General features: G+C 38.9%; 1 protein-coding gene across 1 annotated transcript in view; it reads left to right on the top strand.

Moving 5' to 3' along the window:
• The first annotated feature begins 218 nt into the window (after positions 1–218).
• MTMR9 (myotubularin related protein 9) overlaps positions 219–18,409 on the top strand; it is a 43,369-nt gene continuing 25,178 nt past the window's right edge. The window contains exons 1-3 of the mRNA XM_003902421.5: positions 219–800; positions 10,551–10,659; positions 15,401–15,526. Of these exons, the coding sequence (XP_003902470.1) occupies positions 619–800; positions 10,551–10,659; positions 15,401–15,526 (417 nt within the window). The 5' untranslated portion in view covers positions 219–618. The remainder of the gene's footprint in view (positions 801–10,550; positions 10,660–15,400; positions 15,527–18,409) is intronic.

Below are 18,409 nucleotides of genomic sequence, written 5' to 3'. Positions count from 1 at the left end.
TGGGTGAGAAGGGCAGCGGGAGGGCGTGAAGGTAAAGACAAGTTTTTTTTTCTCGTAGGAACCCAAATCTTCTGGTCTGGCTGTGTTTCCGGAGGCATTTCCAGAGGACCTAGAGAGGACCGACTTCCGGCTGCGACTTCCGCGTCTTCCGAGTTTGGAGACCTGCTGCTTCCGCCCGGAGTTGCTGTGGGCTCCAGCTGCGAGCAGCCACTTCCGCCAGGAGTCCCTAGCGGCCAGGGCGTGGAAGTGGGTCCTGAAGCGGCTTCGTCCTACTGCCCGCCGCGTGCCCACGCGGGACCCGAAGCCCAGCGGCAGCGGCGGTCCCTGGGCCTGTGGAGAGGCGTTCTCTGTGGCCGAGTCCTGGGCCTGGGGGACGGGGCGGTGCGGGAGAGGCGCCCGGGCCTAGCCCAGCCCCAGCGCCTGTCTCCTTGCCGCTGGTGCCGGCGGTTGCAGGCCTCGCCGCGCCCGCCCAGCCTGGGGCGGGCCCAGCCTCACCGCCCGGCCCGCCCCGCCCCAAGGGCCAGCCCCGCGCCGGGTGTTTCCGCTCCTCTCCCTGCGGCGGGATAACCGCCTCGCACCTGCCGGGCTCGGTTCCCTGGCTCCGGCCGCGGGGGGAGCATGGAGTTTGCGGAGCTGATTAAGACCCCGCGGGTGGACAATGTGGTGCTGCACCGGCCTTTCTACCCGGCTGTCGAGGGCACCCTGTGCCTGACGGGCCACCACTTGATCCTGTCCTCCCGGCAGGACAACACGGAGGAGCTGTGGCTCCTTCATTCAAACATCGACGCCATCGACAAGCGGTGAGTGCCTGCCCCACCCCAGCTCCGCAGGGAGCCGGGGATCCCCTGTGGGCGCCCCGGGAAACACTTCCTGGCGTTTTCCGCGCATCCTGCCGCCCAGCTGGCCGGCAGGATGAGCCCTCTGTGGCCTAGAATCAGGATTTACCTGGCAGAAACCTGTCCAGATGGAGGATCTGGTTTCCATTAAACCTGGATGGAGTTCTCAGGGTTATCGTGTGGCTGGTATCATCCTGATGATCTGGTTCGTAACACCATTTGGGTGGATTTTCGGCATTGTCTTTATAAATTTCTTCTTCTTGCCCCATCGTATTCCTTGAATCGGTATTGTCAATCACAGTTCATGAAGTTGTGATTGGATGTGATTTAGGCAAGTGTTTACCATTTTTGAGGAAAATTCAACTGATTATAAAGTTATGACTGTCTACATGCCTCAGAACCATTTTTTAATTTCTGAAATATGTTCAGTTTATTATGTTTCTTACCTTCTGGGTCATCAATTTCATTCTCACTAAGGGAGGTTCTGATGTCTTCTCTTCATCTTTACTCAGTTCTGCTTGCTGAAAGAACAGGGTTGGCTCTCAAGGAAAGGCATGGACCAATTAACCTCTTTTTCCTTTTTGTACTCCAGACTTTATCTTTCCAAGCAGTGCCTCGAAGTCAAAAAGTTATACTTTCATCTGCAGTCAAAATGTCCATCTCCTTAGTGGCTTCTCTCTAGCCAGGAGAGGGCAAACTGATTATCCAGTTTGCACGGAAGTAGAAATGAATGACGACAACGTTTTCTATTGCCTCACAGGATAATTTGGATTTTAGGAAGATTCCTAGAGAGGATATGCCTTAAAATAATAATTCCTTTTTTGTTGTTGTTGCCCTTGCTGGAGTGCAGTGGCAAATCCCGAGTAGCTAGGATTACAGGTGTCCGCCGGTACACCCGGCTAATTTTTGTATTTTTTAGTAGAGATGGGGTGTCACCATATTGGCCAGGCTGGTCTCGAACTCCTGACCTCGCAATCCTCCTGCCTTGCCCTCCCACAGTTCTGGGATTGCAGACGTGAGCCCCCGCGCCCGGCCCTAAATAATAATTTCTAATTGTAGAATTGCAGGAAGTTTGGGTGAAGCAGTGGTAGATTGATTTGAGCAGGGGGCTCTTATTAGTCTCCTCAAGCCACCTTTTGCTGTATAAAGTCTTCAGTGGGCCCGGCGCGGTGGCTCACGCCTGTAATCCCAGCACTTTGGGAGGCAGAGGCGGGCGGATCACCTGAGGTCAGGAGTTTGAGACCAGCCTGACCAACATGATGAAACCCCATCTCTGCTAAAAATACAAAAAATTAACCGGGTGTGGTGGCAGGCGCCTGTAATCCCAGCTACTCAGCTACTCAGGAGGCTGAGGTGGAAGAATGGCTTGAACCTTGAGACAGGTGGCAGTGAGCCGAGATCGCGCCACTGCACTCCTTCCTTTGCAACAAGAGCAAAACTCCATCTCAAAAAAAAAAAAAAAAAAAAAAAGTCTTCAGTGGTCTCTCATTGAAAATCTAAACTCCTCACAGTCATTCATGGCGTTCTGTGTCCCAGCCCTAGTCTACTTTCTTACTTTATTTCTTGCCATTTCTTTCAACGAGCCCTTCTTGCACTTCCTTTCATGAACCTTTTTACCAGCCAGTCCTCACCATTTACTGGTGCTGGTATATGTCCTGTATTCCGTCATCTGTGTATTTTATTGACTTCTTCCTTCTGCTGGAATGCCTTGCCTCTCCCAAGTTTGTTAAACATTTGCCAAATGCCTTTATGTTCTGGACATTTTGTGAGGCACTTAAGACACCAAGATGAATAAAATATATCACAGTTCTTGTCTCTCAGGAGTTCACATGGCAATGAGCCTGTTACCCATCTATGAGTATTCAGTTTAACCATTTCGACCGCTACCTCCTTCACAGATTCTTCTGTTAATTCCACAACTGGAATTCATTTTCATCTCCTTTGAAACTTCTAACTGTGGCTTGGGCATATAGACGCATAGGAAATAAAAGAAGGATTGACCGCTGAATGGTTCAGTGATGCCATTGAATACAAATGAGTAGTCTCTCCGTGACCATCAACTGCCTTTCCTTTCTTATTTACCTTTTGTTGTGTTTACTTTTCGCTCATTCCTTTCCTCCTGTTTACCTTGCGTTTACAAGGTGCTGGGCTTTGTAGTGCATGAAGAAGAAGCAGATGAGCCATGGACCTTTGAATCTGTTGGGAGAGAATGACGAACTTGCACACATTTATCCTTTCCCTGGGAAGCAGTGTGGTGTAGTGGAAAGAGCATAGGGGAGGCATCACATCAGAGTTTGTTCAATTGCTGCTTTCAAGAGATCTTCACATCCACCCGTTTTCCATGTGTACTGTCTAGCTGTGCGGCTGCGGTGGTGACTAAGACAAGCTGCTTAGGTACTGGCCGGGGAGATGGACAATCAAGCAAGTCCAGAAATAAATACGTATAATGATGTCAGGTAATAAGTGCCAGGAAGGAAAATAACGGAAGATGAGAGGATAAAGAGCACCGGGAGGCATTTTCTTTAGAAAGGATTTCAGAGAAAGCAGGTGACATCTGACTAGAGACTGGAATGAAACGAGGAAGCTAGAAATGTGAATATCTGGGGGAAGAGCATTCCAGCCGGAGGGAACAGTGAATGCAAAGACTTGAGATGGGGAACATGCTTGGCATGTGCAGGGAAGAGCAAAGAGGCCAGTGTGGCTGCAAGGCAGGAACAGAGGGTGCAGGAAGTCGATGGTAGAGATGGTGGCTGGAGGGATAAGTGTGGCCAGACCGTGGAGGGCCTGCAGGACACAGTGGTTTTCATGGGAGACCTGGGAGAGGCAAAAGCTAGGAAGCAGCAGCTGATAGACGTTTCAGAAGACAATTATGGCTGCTGGCAGAAAGTGAGTTATACAGGGGCAAGACTGGAAGCAGCAGGCCCAGCTAGGAGAGTAGAGTAGTTCACATAAAAGATGGTGGTAGGCTGGGTGCGGTGGCTCATGCCTGTAATCCCAGTATTTTGGGAGGCTGAGGCAGACAGATCACCCTGAGGTCAGGAGTTCAAGACCAGCCTGACCAGTATGGTGAAACCTCATCTCTACTCAAAATACATAAAATAACTGGGTGTGGTGGTGCACGCCTGTGATCCCAGCTACTCAGGAGGCTGAGGCAGGAGAATTACTTGAGCCTGGGAGGCTGAGGTTGCAGTGAACCGAGATTGTGCCACTGAACTCCAACCTGGGTGACAGGGTGAGACCCCGTCTCAGAAAAAAAAATAAAAATAAAAAAAACAGTAGTGTAGTCACAAGGAATCTGATTTGGGATGTGTTTTTGAAAGTGGAGCTGCCTTGCCTTGCTAGTGAATTGTAAATAAGGTGAGAGAGAAAGTCATTAAGGATGACTCCTTCAGTTCTGCCTCTTACTAGACAAGTGCCTTTGGGCAAACTACTTAACCTCCTAGAAATTTATGTTTGAATAATGCTTTACAAGTCTATGGAAAACTTTCATATACACTGCTTACATCATTTTGTTTGATCCTTTCAACATACAAGGTTGTATACAAGTTTTACAGTTATACCTGTTTTTTTTTTTTTTTTTTAAATGGACCTCAGAAAATTGAGTTAATCCTACTCGGTTGATGACTCATCGTTTTCATGATTGATTCCTTAAAAGGTTTCCTCTGTTATTTATTTTCTTCGTCTCTAATTTTCACTCCCGTTTCCTGCCTCATCCACAATCCCTGTAGGCAACCATGTTAGTTGTTGCTATAAAATAGATAGCACTGTTGTGTATGGGTGCGTGCACACATGCACGTGTGAGTTTAATTTGCGTAACTGGGATTATGTTGTAGATCTTGTTCTGCTGCTTAATATGTTGATGCAATACTCTTTCAAGATCTCTTTATGTTGCTGAGTGTACAGCCATTTCACTGCTTCTGACAGCAGCACAGAATTCCAAAGTATCTAAAAGAACTTCCTTAACAGACCTTTTAGGTAACCTCCAACTCCCTGCTATCACAAACAACTCTGGTAAACATACTCATCCATGTCCCCTTATGTAGTCTTGTGCCATAATTCCTCTGGGACTGCACCTAGGATGGGATGGAGCCATAAAGTAGGTGCATATCTCATTTCACAAACTAATTGCTTTCCAGAATGACAATTGAAGATTGCCTTCCCACGATGGTGCAGGAGAGGGTACCTCTTCTCTACTTTCTTACCAACATTTGGTATTGTCTTTCTAATTTTTCCGGTCTGAAGATTGTGAAATAGTTACTGCTTTGTTTTAATTTGAATTTCATTACTTTTTAGTGAGTTTAATTATCTTTATATATGTTTGTGAGCAATATACTTAAAATTATTTTTCCTTTCTGTGAATTGCCTAATTTCGGTGGTCTACTTTTAAGCATTGGGTTTATTGTCTTTCTCATGTTGATTTGCGTGGGTTCCTTGTATACTCTGGGTATTTGTTCTTCATTTAGGCAGTATGAATGCTTCTAGTGTGTCACCCATCTGTTATTTTTTTCTGTGGTGTCCTTTGTTGAACAGAAGTCTTTAATTTTAAAGTAAAACTTGCCAATGTTTTGCTTTATGATGTATGGCTTGTCTTAAGAACTCCTTCCCTGTCCCCAAATCACCAGGATGTTCTCCTACATATTCTTCCATTATAGCTTCATAGTTTTACTATTCATTTTTAGGTCTTTAATTCATTTGGATTCTATCTTTGTTTCAAGTGTGATAAGAACCTATTTTTCTCCATAGAGCAAGCCAGTTTTCTTAATCCCATCACCTGACAACCCAACCTTGGCTGGTTTATGTCAAGTTATCCTATATGTGCGGGTCTATTTCTGAGCTCTCTGTCATAATCCATTGGTTTATTAATCTGTTCTTTTGTCATCATCATACTCTCTTTCCTTCTGTGGCTTTGTGATGTGTCCAAAAATCTGATAGTGCTAGTTGCTCCACTTTCCTTTTTTTTTTTTTTTTTTAAGTTGACAACTGTGTTTTGACCTTTATGTTTCCATGCAATTTTGGAAAGCTTGCTATATTCAAGGAATTTTTAAAAGTGTTTATTTAATGGTAATTGAAGAGTCACAGGCAGTTGCAAAAATTGCACATAGAGGTTTAGAATAGTCCACTCAGCTTCCCCTAATGGTGACTTTCACTCTCATCCCTGTGAAGAGACCACCAAACAGGCTTTGTGTGAGCAGCAAGGCTGTTTATCTCACCTGGGTGCTGGCGAGCTGAGTCTGAAGAGAGTCAGCGAGGCAGATGGGGGATAGGGGTGTTTTATAAAATGTGGGTGGGTAGTGGAAAATTACAGTCAAAGGGGGTTGTTCGCTGGCGGGCAGGGGCGGGGGTCACAAGGTGCTCAGTGGGGGAGCTTTTGAGCCAGGATGAGCGAGGAGAGGGAATTTCACAAGGTGATGTCATCAGTTAAAGCAGGGACCCGCCATTTTCACTTCTTTTGTGGTGGAATGTCATCAGTTAAGGCAGGAACAGGGCATTTTCACTTCTTTTGTGATTCTTTAGTTACTTCAGGCCATCTGGATGTATACGTGCAGGTCACAGGGGATATGATGGCTTAGCTTGGGCTCAGAGGCCTGACAGTGACATGTTTTATAACTGTAGTGTAATCAAAATGAGGACAAAATAGGACATTCACACTGGTGCAGTACTATTCACTAGACCACAGACTTTATGCAATTTTCATAGGATTTTTAAAAAATGAATTGTTTTGGATTTATAGATTAATTGGGAGTCAAATTGACATCTTGACATCCATGAACAATATTAAATTACTTTAAGATGGTGTGTATGCTAGGTGCTGTACTAGGAGCTGAGGATGTAGAAATTAATCAAACATGGCTTCTACCTGAAAAAGCTAAGAACCATTATGAGAAATAAACATATAAACTAGAAAGTTTAATAAAGTATTTTAAATGCTATGATGGGGTATATACAGGGCATGGGTGGGACAATAAGGAGAAAAATAGAACTGAATCTGACAATTGATGTGAATCGTAGGAATTTTGTGGAGCTCTTATGCTTTTAAAACGTATTTTTCTAGGCCCACTGTTCTATAAGTAACTGACTAGAAACATTGAATAAATGAACAGAGAATACCTTAGTAGTTTATAGCATATTTGTTCTGACATAAAGTAACAATTATTTTTAACTCCTCTAGTCATTCATTGTACTTTATAACAACCAAATAAAACCTGCCAAACAAAACAAAATTCACCTTACAAAATGAGTTAGTATGACAAGCATAGATGATATGGAAATTTCCAAGAGAATAACCATATGTCTTGTACATTTTTTTTTCTTTTTTTACTGATAATTTGGTTATGGTGTGTCTTTCACTTCCAGCTGAAGCAGAATGACAGTGATTTTTAAAACAGCTTTATTGAGGTACAGTCGACATGTAACACACTATATATATTTGAAGTGTAAACTTTGATGTGTTTTGATGTATATACACACCCTGAAACTGTCACCATAAGTTCAAGATAATGAGTTTATCACCCCCAAAAGTTTTCTGGTACCCTTTTGTAATCCTTTCCTTCTTTTCTTTTCCAAGTAGTCACAGATGAGTTTGCATTATCTAGAAATTTATGTCAATACATCATAAATCATGCAGTACTCTCTTTTGAGATTTGTCCATGTTGTATATATCAATAGTTCATTCTTTTTATTGCTGAGTACTAAGCATCCAGTGTGTAGTATTCCATAGTTCATTTATTCGCCTGGTGATGGAAATGTGGGTTGTTTCCAGTTTGAGGCTGTTAAATAAAGTTGTTATTAATATTCTTATGCAAGTCTTTGTATGAACATGTGGTTTCTTTTCTCTTGGGTGGCAAGCCATTTACTTGCCAGTGGAATGGCTGGATCAGATGTAGATATGTGTTTTATTTTTTAAGAAGCTGCCCCAACTGTTTTCCAAAGTGCTTGTACCTACAGTTTTACATTCCTATGAGCAGTGTGTAAGAGTTCTAGTTCCTTCACATTCTTGTCAGCATTTGCTATGGTCTGTCTTTTAAATTTTAGCAATTCCAGTAGATGTTAAGTGTTATCTTACTGTGGCTTAAATTTCCCTTTGACTAGTGGTGTAGAGCATCTTTTCATATGCTTATTTGCCATCCATATGTCTTTTTTTTTGGCTAAGTGACCATCCATATGTTTTGCCCATTTGTAATAGATTATTTGCTTTCTTATTGAGTTTTGAGAGTGTATGTTTGTATGTACATACACAGTCATGTGATTTATTCTATGTATGATGGTAGTCCCATAAGATTATACTGGACCTGAAAAGTTTCTCTTGCCCAGTGATGTTGTGTTTGTGGTGATGCTGCTATAAACAAACCTGGGCTGCCAGTTACACAACAATATAGCACATACAATTGCATACATCACATAATATTTGTAAATGACCATAAACGACTTTGTTACTGATTTATGAATTTACTCTACTATACTTTTTATTGTTATTTTAGAGTATACTCCTTCTACTTCTAAAAAGAATGTTAACTGTAAAATGGCTTCAGGCAAGTCCTTCAAGAGTTATCCAGAAGGCATTATCATCATAGGAGATGACATCTCCGTGTATAATATTAATATTTCCCCTGAAGACCTTCCAGTGAGGCAAGATGTGGAGATGGAAGACAGTGACATTGATGATCCTGATGCTGTGTAGGCCTAGGCTAATGTGTGTGTTTGTGTCTTAGGTTTTAACAAGAAAGTTTACCCCCCAAAATTTTTTAATCAAAAAAATCTTATACAATGAAGATATAAAGAAGGAAAATATTTTTATATAGCTGTATGGTGTGTTTGTATTTTCAGCTTAGTGTTATTTCAAAAGAGACAAAACATTAGAGTTTAAAAAGTTTATAAAGTAAAAAAGTTACAGTAAAGTAAGGTTAATTTATTATTGAAGAAAGAAACATTTGAACAATAAATTTAGTGTAGCCTGTTGATAAAGTCTTCAGCAGCCTACAGGAATGCCCCGTGGCTTACCTTTTCATGCTCTTGAACTCTGTGTTTCAAAGAGCAGACGTTTTACATTTTGAACATGTCCAGTTTGTCAGTTTGTTCTTTTATAGATTGGGATTTTAGTGTCTTGTCTAAGAAACTGTTACCTCACCTAAGTTCACAAATATTTTCTCTCATGTTTTCTTCTAGCAGTTTTCTAGCTTTAAGTTTTACATTTAGATAAAAGATCCCATTTTGAGTTAGTTTTTGTATATGGTTCATGGTTATAGATTCAAATTCTAAAAAAAAAAAAGGCTATCCAATTGTTCCAGCACCGTTCGTTGAAAAGACTGACCTGTCTTCAATTGAATTGTCTTTGTATCTTTGTTCACGTGTAAGTGGATCTATTTCTGGACTCTTTTTTTTTCTGTTCAGTTGATCCGTTTATCATGTCATTTTTACACTGTCTTAATTACTGTAGCTTTATAGTAAGCCTTGAAATTATGTAGTGTTAGCCATGAAACTTTGCTCTTATTCAAAGTTGTTTTGGCTATTTGAAGACAATTGCATTACCATATGAATTTTAGAATCACCTTTTCAGTTTCTATATGAAAGTCTGCTGTGATTTTGTTTGGAATTATGTTGTATCACTAGATGAATTTGGGGGAGAATTGACAATAAAAAGAACATTCTGGGTACATTACACAATCGTCGTCTGCAAATAAAGATAGTTTTACTTCTTCCTTTTTAATCCTTTTTTATTCTTTTTACCTTACTGCACTAGCTATAACCTTCAGTTACAATGTTGAATAGAAGTGATAAGAGTGAACGTCTTTGTGTTATTCATGATTTTAGAGAAAAATAATTCAATCCTTCACCATTACATGTGCTATTAGATTTAGGGTTTTTTTTTTTTTGGGGGCGGGGGGGGGGGTTTGTAAATGCCCTTATCAGGTTGAGGAAGTTCCCTTTTGTTTCAAGTTTGCTGAGAAATTTTTGGGTTTTCATGTTTTTAAATCAGAAATGGATGTTAGATTTTTTTCAAATACTTTTACTTTTTTTTTTTTTTTGAGACAGAGTCTCACTCTGTCACCCAGACTGGAGTGCAGTGGCTCAATCTCAACTCACTGCAACCTCTGCCTCCTGGGTTCAAGCAATTCTCTTGCCTCAGCCTCCTGAGTAGCTGGGACTATAGGCACGTACCATCACGCCCGGCTAATTTTTTGTATTTTTAGTAGAGATGGAATTTCACCGAGTTATCCAGGATGGTCTCAATCTCCTGACCTTGTGATTAGCCTGCCTCGGCCTCCCAAAGTGCTGGGATTACAAGCGTGAGCCGCAGCACCGGGCCCTTTTATTTTTTATAAATTGATACATAGTATGTATCACTTGGAAGTAAGTGATATCTGAAGTGAACTATTTTCCTATGCTCCAGAAATATCTCTCTACAAACACTTAACACATTAGTTACAGATCTTTTTCCTATTCTTTGAAATAAGGCCCCAAATGATCTCCATCAAAACAATTAGCCTAATGGGAATTACTTTGTATATTTGAAATTTAAAAAAAGACATATATTTTAAGTAATGTATGGCTCACATTTTAACGATGCAGCCTTGCTGCTTCCTTAATTAGACTAATTGAGGAGAAGAAAGTTAATATAGATGGTAACTACAACTATATTCTCTTTTCGAAGAAATAATAATATATTTAAAGTTAGTAGTAAACATGATTTTAAACATGATTTGCAATTTCTTACAGATTTGTGGGATCACTGGGTACCATCATCATAAAATGTAAAGATTTTCGAATTATTCAGTTGGATATTCCTGGAATGGAGGAATGCTTGAATATAGCCAGTTCCATTGAGGTAAGTATTTTGGAAGCAAAATCTAATGAAACATACTTTTATATTATGACTCATTGTAGCTCTTCCATTTCTTCATTAGATAATTTAGTCATGTACTCTGACTCAAATACTGAAGATTGATAGGAAAAGCCTCACCCTGGTTCACTGTTATATGAGTGTAATGGGACTTTCTTGACTTCCGGCAGTGTCTGGTGTTAACTCGTTTTATATGAACAGCTCAATTCCATGAGTTGCTTGGAATTCCATGGAATTGCATTTCCAATGGCTTTATGGAATTTCCATGAGTTCATACTGGTTAAATAACAGATACTGTTTCACTTGAGTGTATATGAATTCTTATTTAGGGAAACCATTAGAAGATTTAGTAAAGAGGTTCTTGGGAGAAATTTTAAAGTTTTGCTTGATGTTTTATGTTCACTATACAAACCTTGGTATTTTCTCAGTGCCGAAGACTGTGAACTTCTTTTTCTTTACTTGAGGTTTGTGCAAGTAAAATCTTATATGGAATTCTAAACCAATAAAATAGATACCGTTAGAATTGCTTTTAGTCACATTACAGTGAGTAGATATGGCCTGGGGGGACCTAGAAGCCCTCATTGACTCGACTATTCCCACCTGCCCTCTAGAGAGTTCCTCAGAGACACTGCAAACCACTAGTGAGTTAACCAGTGCACTGTTCACTTCTCTACCAGGTTAGCAGCTAGAAGTGAAATTGTTTCTTTTTGAATATACTAGTATATCTTCTGTAATAAATCAATTCTAAAAATTTGAATAGAAATATTAATAAATTACAATATTGTACTATATCATTACTCATATATATACATTATTACATGTATTAGTATATTATTGAATCATAGCAGAGTTTGATTCTTGATTTCACCACTTGGTAGCTTGTGACCATTGGTAAAGTACTTAACATCTCTCTGATTTGTTTTCTACTTTTTATAAAACAAGGATAATAGAACCGATCTTTTCGGACTGTTGTAAGAATTGTATTAGTTGATGTGTGTCGAATACTTAGTGTAATACTTGGTAAATATCAGCTACCATTTGAGGGTCCTCTGTCATTGCTTACTATAATTTTATGGTGATGAGTTTTTTTAAAAATTGTGGTTAGAAAACACCTAACATAAGATTTACAGTCTTAACCATTTTTAAGTGTACAGTTTAGTAGGGTATAATAACTTTATTCACATTGTTGTGCAGTAGATCTGCAGTACTTTTTCATCTTGCAAAATTGAAACTCTGTGTTAAACAACACCCCATTTTCCCTCCTCTCCAACTCCTGATAACCCCCTTTCTACTTTCTGTTTCTCTGAATTTGACTACTTTAGGTATCTCGTATCAGTAGAATCATAGTACATAGTCTTTTTGTCACTGGTTTTTTTCACTTAGCATAATATCCTCACAGTTCATCTGTGTTGTAAATTCTGACTTTTTGAGGCTGAGTAATATTCCATTGTATGTGGTGAGACTTTTTATTAAAAAGTTATTTCTTTTCTAAAGCAAGTGACTATCACCAGTGATTGTAGTTTTTTGTTTGTTTTTAGTAATCTGAATTTTCATGTATCAATTAGCTTAAGACAGGGTATGTTTGCTTTATATTTATATAAACAATATTGAATATTGGCTCAGATGACAAATAATATAAATTTTACTTGTATAGTTTAAATGGAAGAGCTCACACTGTTTTCTTTCCATTCTAACCAACTATTTTGATATACACTAAAATTTTAAATTGCCTTATTTTAAATTATTGCCACTAAATTATGTCAGTTGATCTTAGGTTTATAGTACTTTCTAGACTACTATAAGGGCATAGGTTTTTTTTTCCATGTTTGTATAACTAATCTGGACTTTGTGTCCAAAAAATGCTATCAGCTTAGCTATTAAAAATGGGTAGAAAGTCTTAAAAATCCGTAGGTAGGATTTTAGTGATTTTTAAAACAGGAATAGAGAAATAGAAAAAAAACTGTTATAGTACTAAGTAAATGGTACATAACACATTTCTTCCTGCCTTTGTTGAATTTTACTTAAGGAAATGAGAAGATGAACTGAACTGTTTGTCTTACACATCTGTCATTTGGAAGTAATGCATGATGTTGATTTGATGTAATTTGTTAGGTTGAATGAGAATGCATGTAGTTTATAGACTGTTAAATTGAAATAATGTCCCACTATTTGGGCATTTGGGCAGAGGAACATTACCCACTTCCATTGAGCATGTGTATGTTTATGGGTTTTGTGTTTTTTTTCAGTTAGGAGATTGGATTTTCACTGACCAGTCTCCGTTTTTCTTATCCCTTTGTGACAAGTGATCTGTAAGGTGGCTGTTTGGTTGGTGTCAGAGATGCTGTCTGTGGTGAAGCACAGTGGTAAAGGGAAAGGGGAAGTGTGCTACCCACTTGCTGACGCTGATCAGTTGTTTAAGTCGCTGTATATATTTTAAAGCTCTTTAGAAACTGACTGATCATATAGAAGCCCTTAGGACTGAAAAGAAGCCATAAATTATGAGCTCATTTGACCTCAGAAAATGAATGATCTGTTAAATGTGCTTACAGCATAGTGAATAACATAGTGAACCTGTCCTCTATCCTTTTCCTGGCACACAATCCCTCCTGCTAGCCCTCCACCCTTCCCCGAATACATCTGGATGTGATTTATGAGTAACAATTGAATTTCTCATATAGCATAGCTGAGATGTCCTTTGTAATTAGGAGTCCACATACTCAAATATATTCAGCTGCCACATATAGAATCCCATTGGAAGAATAGCTGGCAAGTGCTCAGTTCTCTAAATTGTAGCAATAAGTTGGTGAAACTTTTTTTTCTGTGTTTCACCTGCCTTTGGAATTGAAATGTTTTCAGTTCTCTCAGCATTAATGTGTTTAAAGGAAAATACCTCTTTCTAGTGACATAAGATCTCAAGATGAAATGTGAATGCTTATTGCCTATCAGAGTGGTTGCTGATTTGCATTTAAAATAGTGGTGGTTCTGATTGATGGCAGCCCTGAGTTAGGTCAGACATGGACACTGGCTGTTCTGCTTCTGGTTGGTGTGGTTGGCAGCCAAAGACAATATAAATGTAGGAAAAGAAATATGTATATACATTTATATGGATAATGGATTATACAGCCATGCTTCTCTCTATTTTGTTTTATGAGGTAGAGGAGAAGGTTTCATGATTTATAGATGGATAGAAGAATAACTTTAGTTGGAGATATTTTTGCTAAACTGCTGAGCTGTATGTCCAGTCTACTATTGAGTACTCATGGGCCCATCCTTTTGCATGCCTGGTCTTCCTCTGACCTGGAGGGAGATGACGGCATTCTGAGCATTGCTGTTGGGCTTCCTCCTCCCGTCCAGGTGAATGTTGCCATCATTCCTGCAGTTTGAATTATGCTAATTGATATGGTATCCTTTTCCTCTCCCCACCCCACCCCCCCAACCCCAGTCATGGAAATGCTTTTTTCCATAATCCCCCTGACAGAAGGAAGAATCTGCCTAGTGATAGAGACTGTTCTATCTGTCTGTTTCTCCCATCTACTCAGGTTTTCATATGTCTGTTATCCAGGATTCAAGTGCTCCAGATCAATATAGGCCCATTTGGGGATGATAGAGTTATTGCCCCCATTTGAGAATAGATCCCTGCAGCATAAAGATATGATGATACCTGACCAAATGGCATACCAGTCTAGGAAGGGAGGAAGTGAACATTGATGCAATTTCTACATATGTAGAGCATGTAATAGCTGAAATTGGCCAGGTGTGGTGGCTTACGCCTGTAATCCCAGCACTTTGGGAGGCTGAGGTGGGCAGATCACCTGAGGTCAGGAGTTCAAGACCAGCCTGGCCAACATGGTGAAACCCCATCTCTACTAAAAATACGAAGAAATAGCTGGGCATGGTGGCGGGCACCTGTAATCCCAGCTACTCAGGAGGCTGAGGAAGGAGAATCGCTTGAACCCGGGAGGCAGAGGCTGCAGTGAGCCAAAATCGTGCCATTGCACTCTAGCCCGGGTGACAAGAGCAAAACTGTCTCAAAAAAAAAAGCGGGAATTATTTTCGATTTTATTATGTGCCAGACACTGTTCTAAGCCTGTTACACACATTATCTTTCTTAATGCTCCAACAACCCTATGAAGTAGGCATGTTATTTCCCCCATTTTACAGTTGAGGAAACTGAGGCATAGAGTGGTTACATGGCTTTCCTGCTGCACTGCTAGGACTTGGAATTTCAGTTCAGCATTCCAATTCCCATCTGACTGTAGACCTCTAAGCTGTATCATCCTTTTTTACAGTTACTAACCCACTCTGATTTCAAATAATTTACATAAGTTTATTTAGGTAATACTGGATTTTGAGCTAAGACCTTACTGCCTAGCCAAAAACTGATCCCCAGAAATACTTAGACCTTTTTATTAAGCTTTATTAAGTGATGTCAAGAGGTGTTATTTGATTTTTCTTCTAGAATTCATATGCACATTTTTTTGTTCTTTTTTTCATCCTGTCAACACTTTTGAGTGTGTGTTATGTGTCAGATGCCTTGTTAGATACTAGAAGCATGGAAATCAGCTTCGTAAGACTGTAATTGTGTCTAGTGATAAACACAATGTTCGAGAAACATACTGAGTGCCCATCATTATTAGACCATGTTTGCTTAATACTAATTTGTCACTTAGAATGTGTTTCCAATTGTGGGTGTTTCTTTTTTGTCTTTCTTTTCTTTTGCCCCCAGGCATTGTCTACCCTGGACTCCATCACTCTGATGTACCCTTTCTTTTACCGTCCTATGTTTGAAGTGATAGAAGATGGCTGGCATTCCTTCCTTCCTGAGCAAGAATTTGAACTCTATTCCTCAGCTGTGAGTTAACTTTTGAGAACTGTGGATTATGAGAAGTAACCCAATACCTTATTTGACTTGTGAAAATGATCACTTCTTTTGAAGAGTAATAAGGTGAAGTTGACTTATCCATTCCTAATCTTATATTTAAAAGGATTGAAGCCATATAGAGTATGATCTCTGATCACAAAGGAATTAAATTAATAATCAATAATTCTAAGATATCTAGGAATACCCCCAAGTATTTCTAAATTAAACAGAGCACTTGTAAATAATCTATGTGTCAAAGAAATTAGAAAACATTTTGAACTGAATGATAATGGTAATGTAGCATATTGAAATTTGTGGAATATAGACAGCTAAGGCAGTGTGTAGAGATAAACTTATAGCTTTAACATTTTTACTAGAAAAGAAAGAAAAGCCTAAAATTATTGACCTAAGCACCAACTTAAGAAGCTAGAAAAAAAGAGCAAAGTAACTAGAAAGAAAAAATAATAAAAATAAGAGCAGAAAGCAATAAAATAACTAGAATAAGCAAGTTTAGCAAAGTTGGTTGATCTAAGATCAGTATACAAAAATGAATTGGCGACAAGCAATCTGACAATGAATAAAATATTTAGGAATAAATTTAACAAAAGAAATTCAAGATCTATACACTGAAAGACAAAACATTGTTGGAAGAAGTTACAAGATATCTAAATGAAAGGAGAGATATACTATATTGTATACATCAATTGGAAGACAATATAGTTAAGGTTAGTGGTTGGCTGATTTTTGTGAAAGACCATTAGATAGTACATATTTTAAGCTTTGCGGGTCGTGTGGTCTCTATTATGACTGCTGAACTCTGCTGTTGTTGCATGAAAAAAGCAATCAGATGGGACATCAATGAATGGATGGTGCTATGTTCTAGTAAACTTTATTTGCAGAAACAAGCAGCAGGCTGGATTTGGCTCATTACAGTGGCAGTTCTCCCTAAATTGATCTATAGAGTCAGCGCAATCCCTGTTAAAATTCTAATAGGTGTTTTTGTAGAAATGTACAAAATGATATAAATTTTATGGAAATGCAGATTTAAGTATATAAGTTTGTATGGAAAGTCAAAACAGCTTTGACAAAACACTTGATTATAAAACTTACTGTAAAGCCACAGTAATCAAGAGAGTATGGTATTGGCGTGAGGAAAGACATAAAGACCAATGGAACAGAATACAGGGTATAGAAATAAACCTTCCCTTTAATGGTCAGTTGATTTTTGATAAAAGTACCAATAAAATTCAATTGGGAAAAGATAGCTTTTTCAACCAATAGCATTGGAGCAATTGGATATCCATATGTAAAAGAAGATAAACCTAGACCCTTACCTCATATCATCCACAAAAATTAACTAAAATGTATTATAGACCTAAACATAAGAACTAAAACTATCAAACTGCTTTAAGAAAGCACAGGAGAAAATCTTTATGACCTTCAGTTAGGCAAAGATTTCTTAGATATGACACCAAAAGTGACTGAAAGCAGATAAAGCAGATTAGTGATTTCCTAGTATTGGGTGTTACACAGGTGTATACAACAGTCAAGACTCATGAAATTGTGTAGTCAAAATGGGTCCAGTTTATTTTTTATAAGTTTTGTTGACTGAAAAGAAGATAAAAGAATAATGCAAAGGTTAAGTAGCTGATTAGAAACAGCTAAGGAGAAAATAAGTGATTTGGAATATAGATCCGAAATAATTACTCAGAATACGGAACAGAGAAGGAAGATGGAAAAACAGAGAGGTTAGACACATGCATGCGTAATAAAGGAATAAGATCCAATATTTATCACATGGGAGTTTAGGATAAAAGATGATAGAGGCTGGGTGTGGTGGCTGACACCTATAATCCTAGCACTTTGGGAGGCTGAGGCAGGCAGGTCACTTGAGCTCAGGAGTTTGAGACCAGCCTAGGCAACATGGCGAAACCCCATCTCTATGAAAAAATTTAGCTAGGTGTGATGACGTATGCCTGTGGTCCCAGTTACTTGGGGTCTGAGGTGGGAGAATTGCTTGAGCCCAGGAGGTTGAGGTTGCAGTGAGCAGGGATCATGCTGCTGCACTCCAGCCTGGGTGAGAGAGCAAGATGCAAGACCCTGTCTACAAAAAAAAAAAAAAAAAGAAGAAGAAGAAGAAATAAAGTTGATGATGATAGAAGAAAGACAATATTCAAATACATAATGGTTGATAACTCTCCAGAATCAGTAAAAGTTACTGAACTCTTAAGCTAAGGTATGCCAGCAAATACCATACAAGATAATAAAAAAACTTTAGACGTGTTGTTGTTCAGCTACTGAACAATAAAGCAAAGAAAATACCACAAAATTAAAGAAAAGACAAATTGCCTGCATGGTGTTAGATTAACAGAGGAAAAAAATTTGATCAGTATCTATTCATGCTAAACGCTCTTAAGAGTTGGATTTGAAGGGAATTTCTTTAATCTGATGAAGGATGGCTACCAAAACCAAAAACACAACAAAAACAAATCTTGTATCATTCTATCTAAGTTCAAGAATGAGACAAGGATGTCCATTATCACTACTCCTAGTCAGCTCAATAAGACAACAAGGAAAAATATAGGGTATAGGGATTGAAGTGAAGGAAGCAAAATTGTCATTATTTATTGATTATATGCTTGTCTTTATAGGAAAAGGAAAGAATCTTGAGATCATAGGCATTTCTCTACACCAAACACAAGTTTAAAGAGATGCAGTTAAAATGCAACAAAGATTATAGGGTTTCTAGGACTATATCTAAGAAAAGATAGTAAGACTTTTATTGAGAGAATTATAAAAATTTATGGAAAAATTTTTAAAAGCTTAAATAAATGGAGAGATAATATACTCATGGATAGAGAGACTGAATATTCT

The sequence above is a fragment of the Papio anubis genome, chromosome 8, assembly GCF_008728515.1.
Source record: "Papio anubis isolate 15944 chromosome 8, Panubis1.0, whole genome shotgun sequence".
Taxonomy (NCBI): domain Eukaryota; kingdom Metazoa; phylum Chordata; class Mammalia; order Primates; family Cercopithecidae; genus Papio; species Papio anubis.
This window is presented reverse-complemented; position numbering and strand designations above follow the sequence as displayed.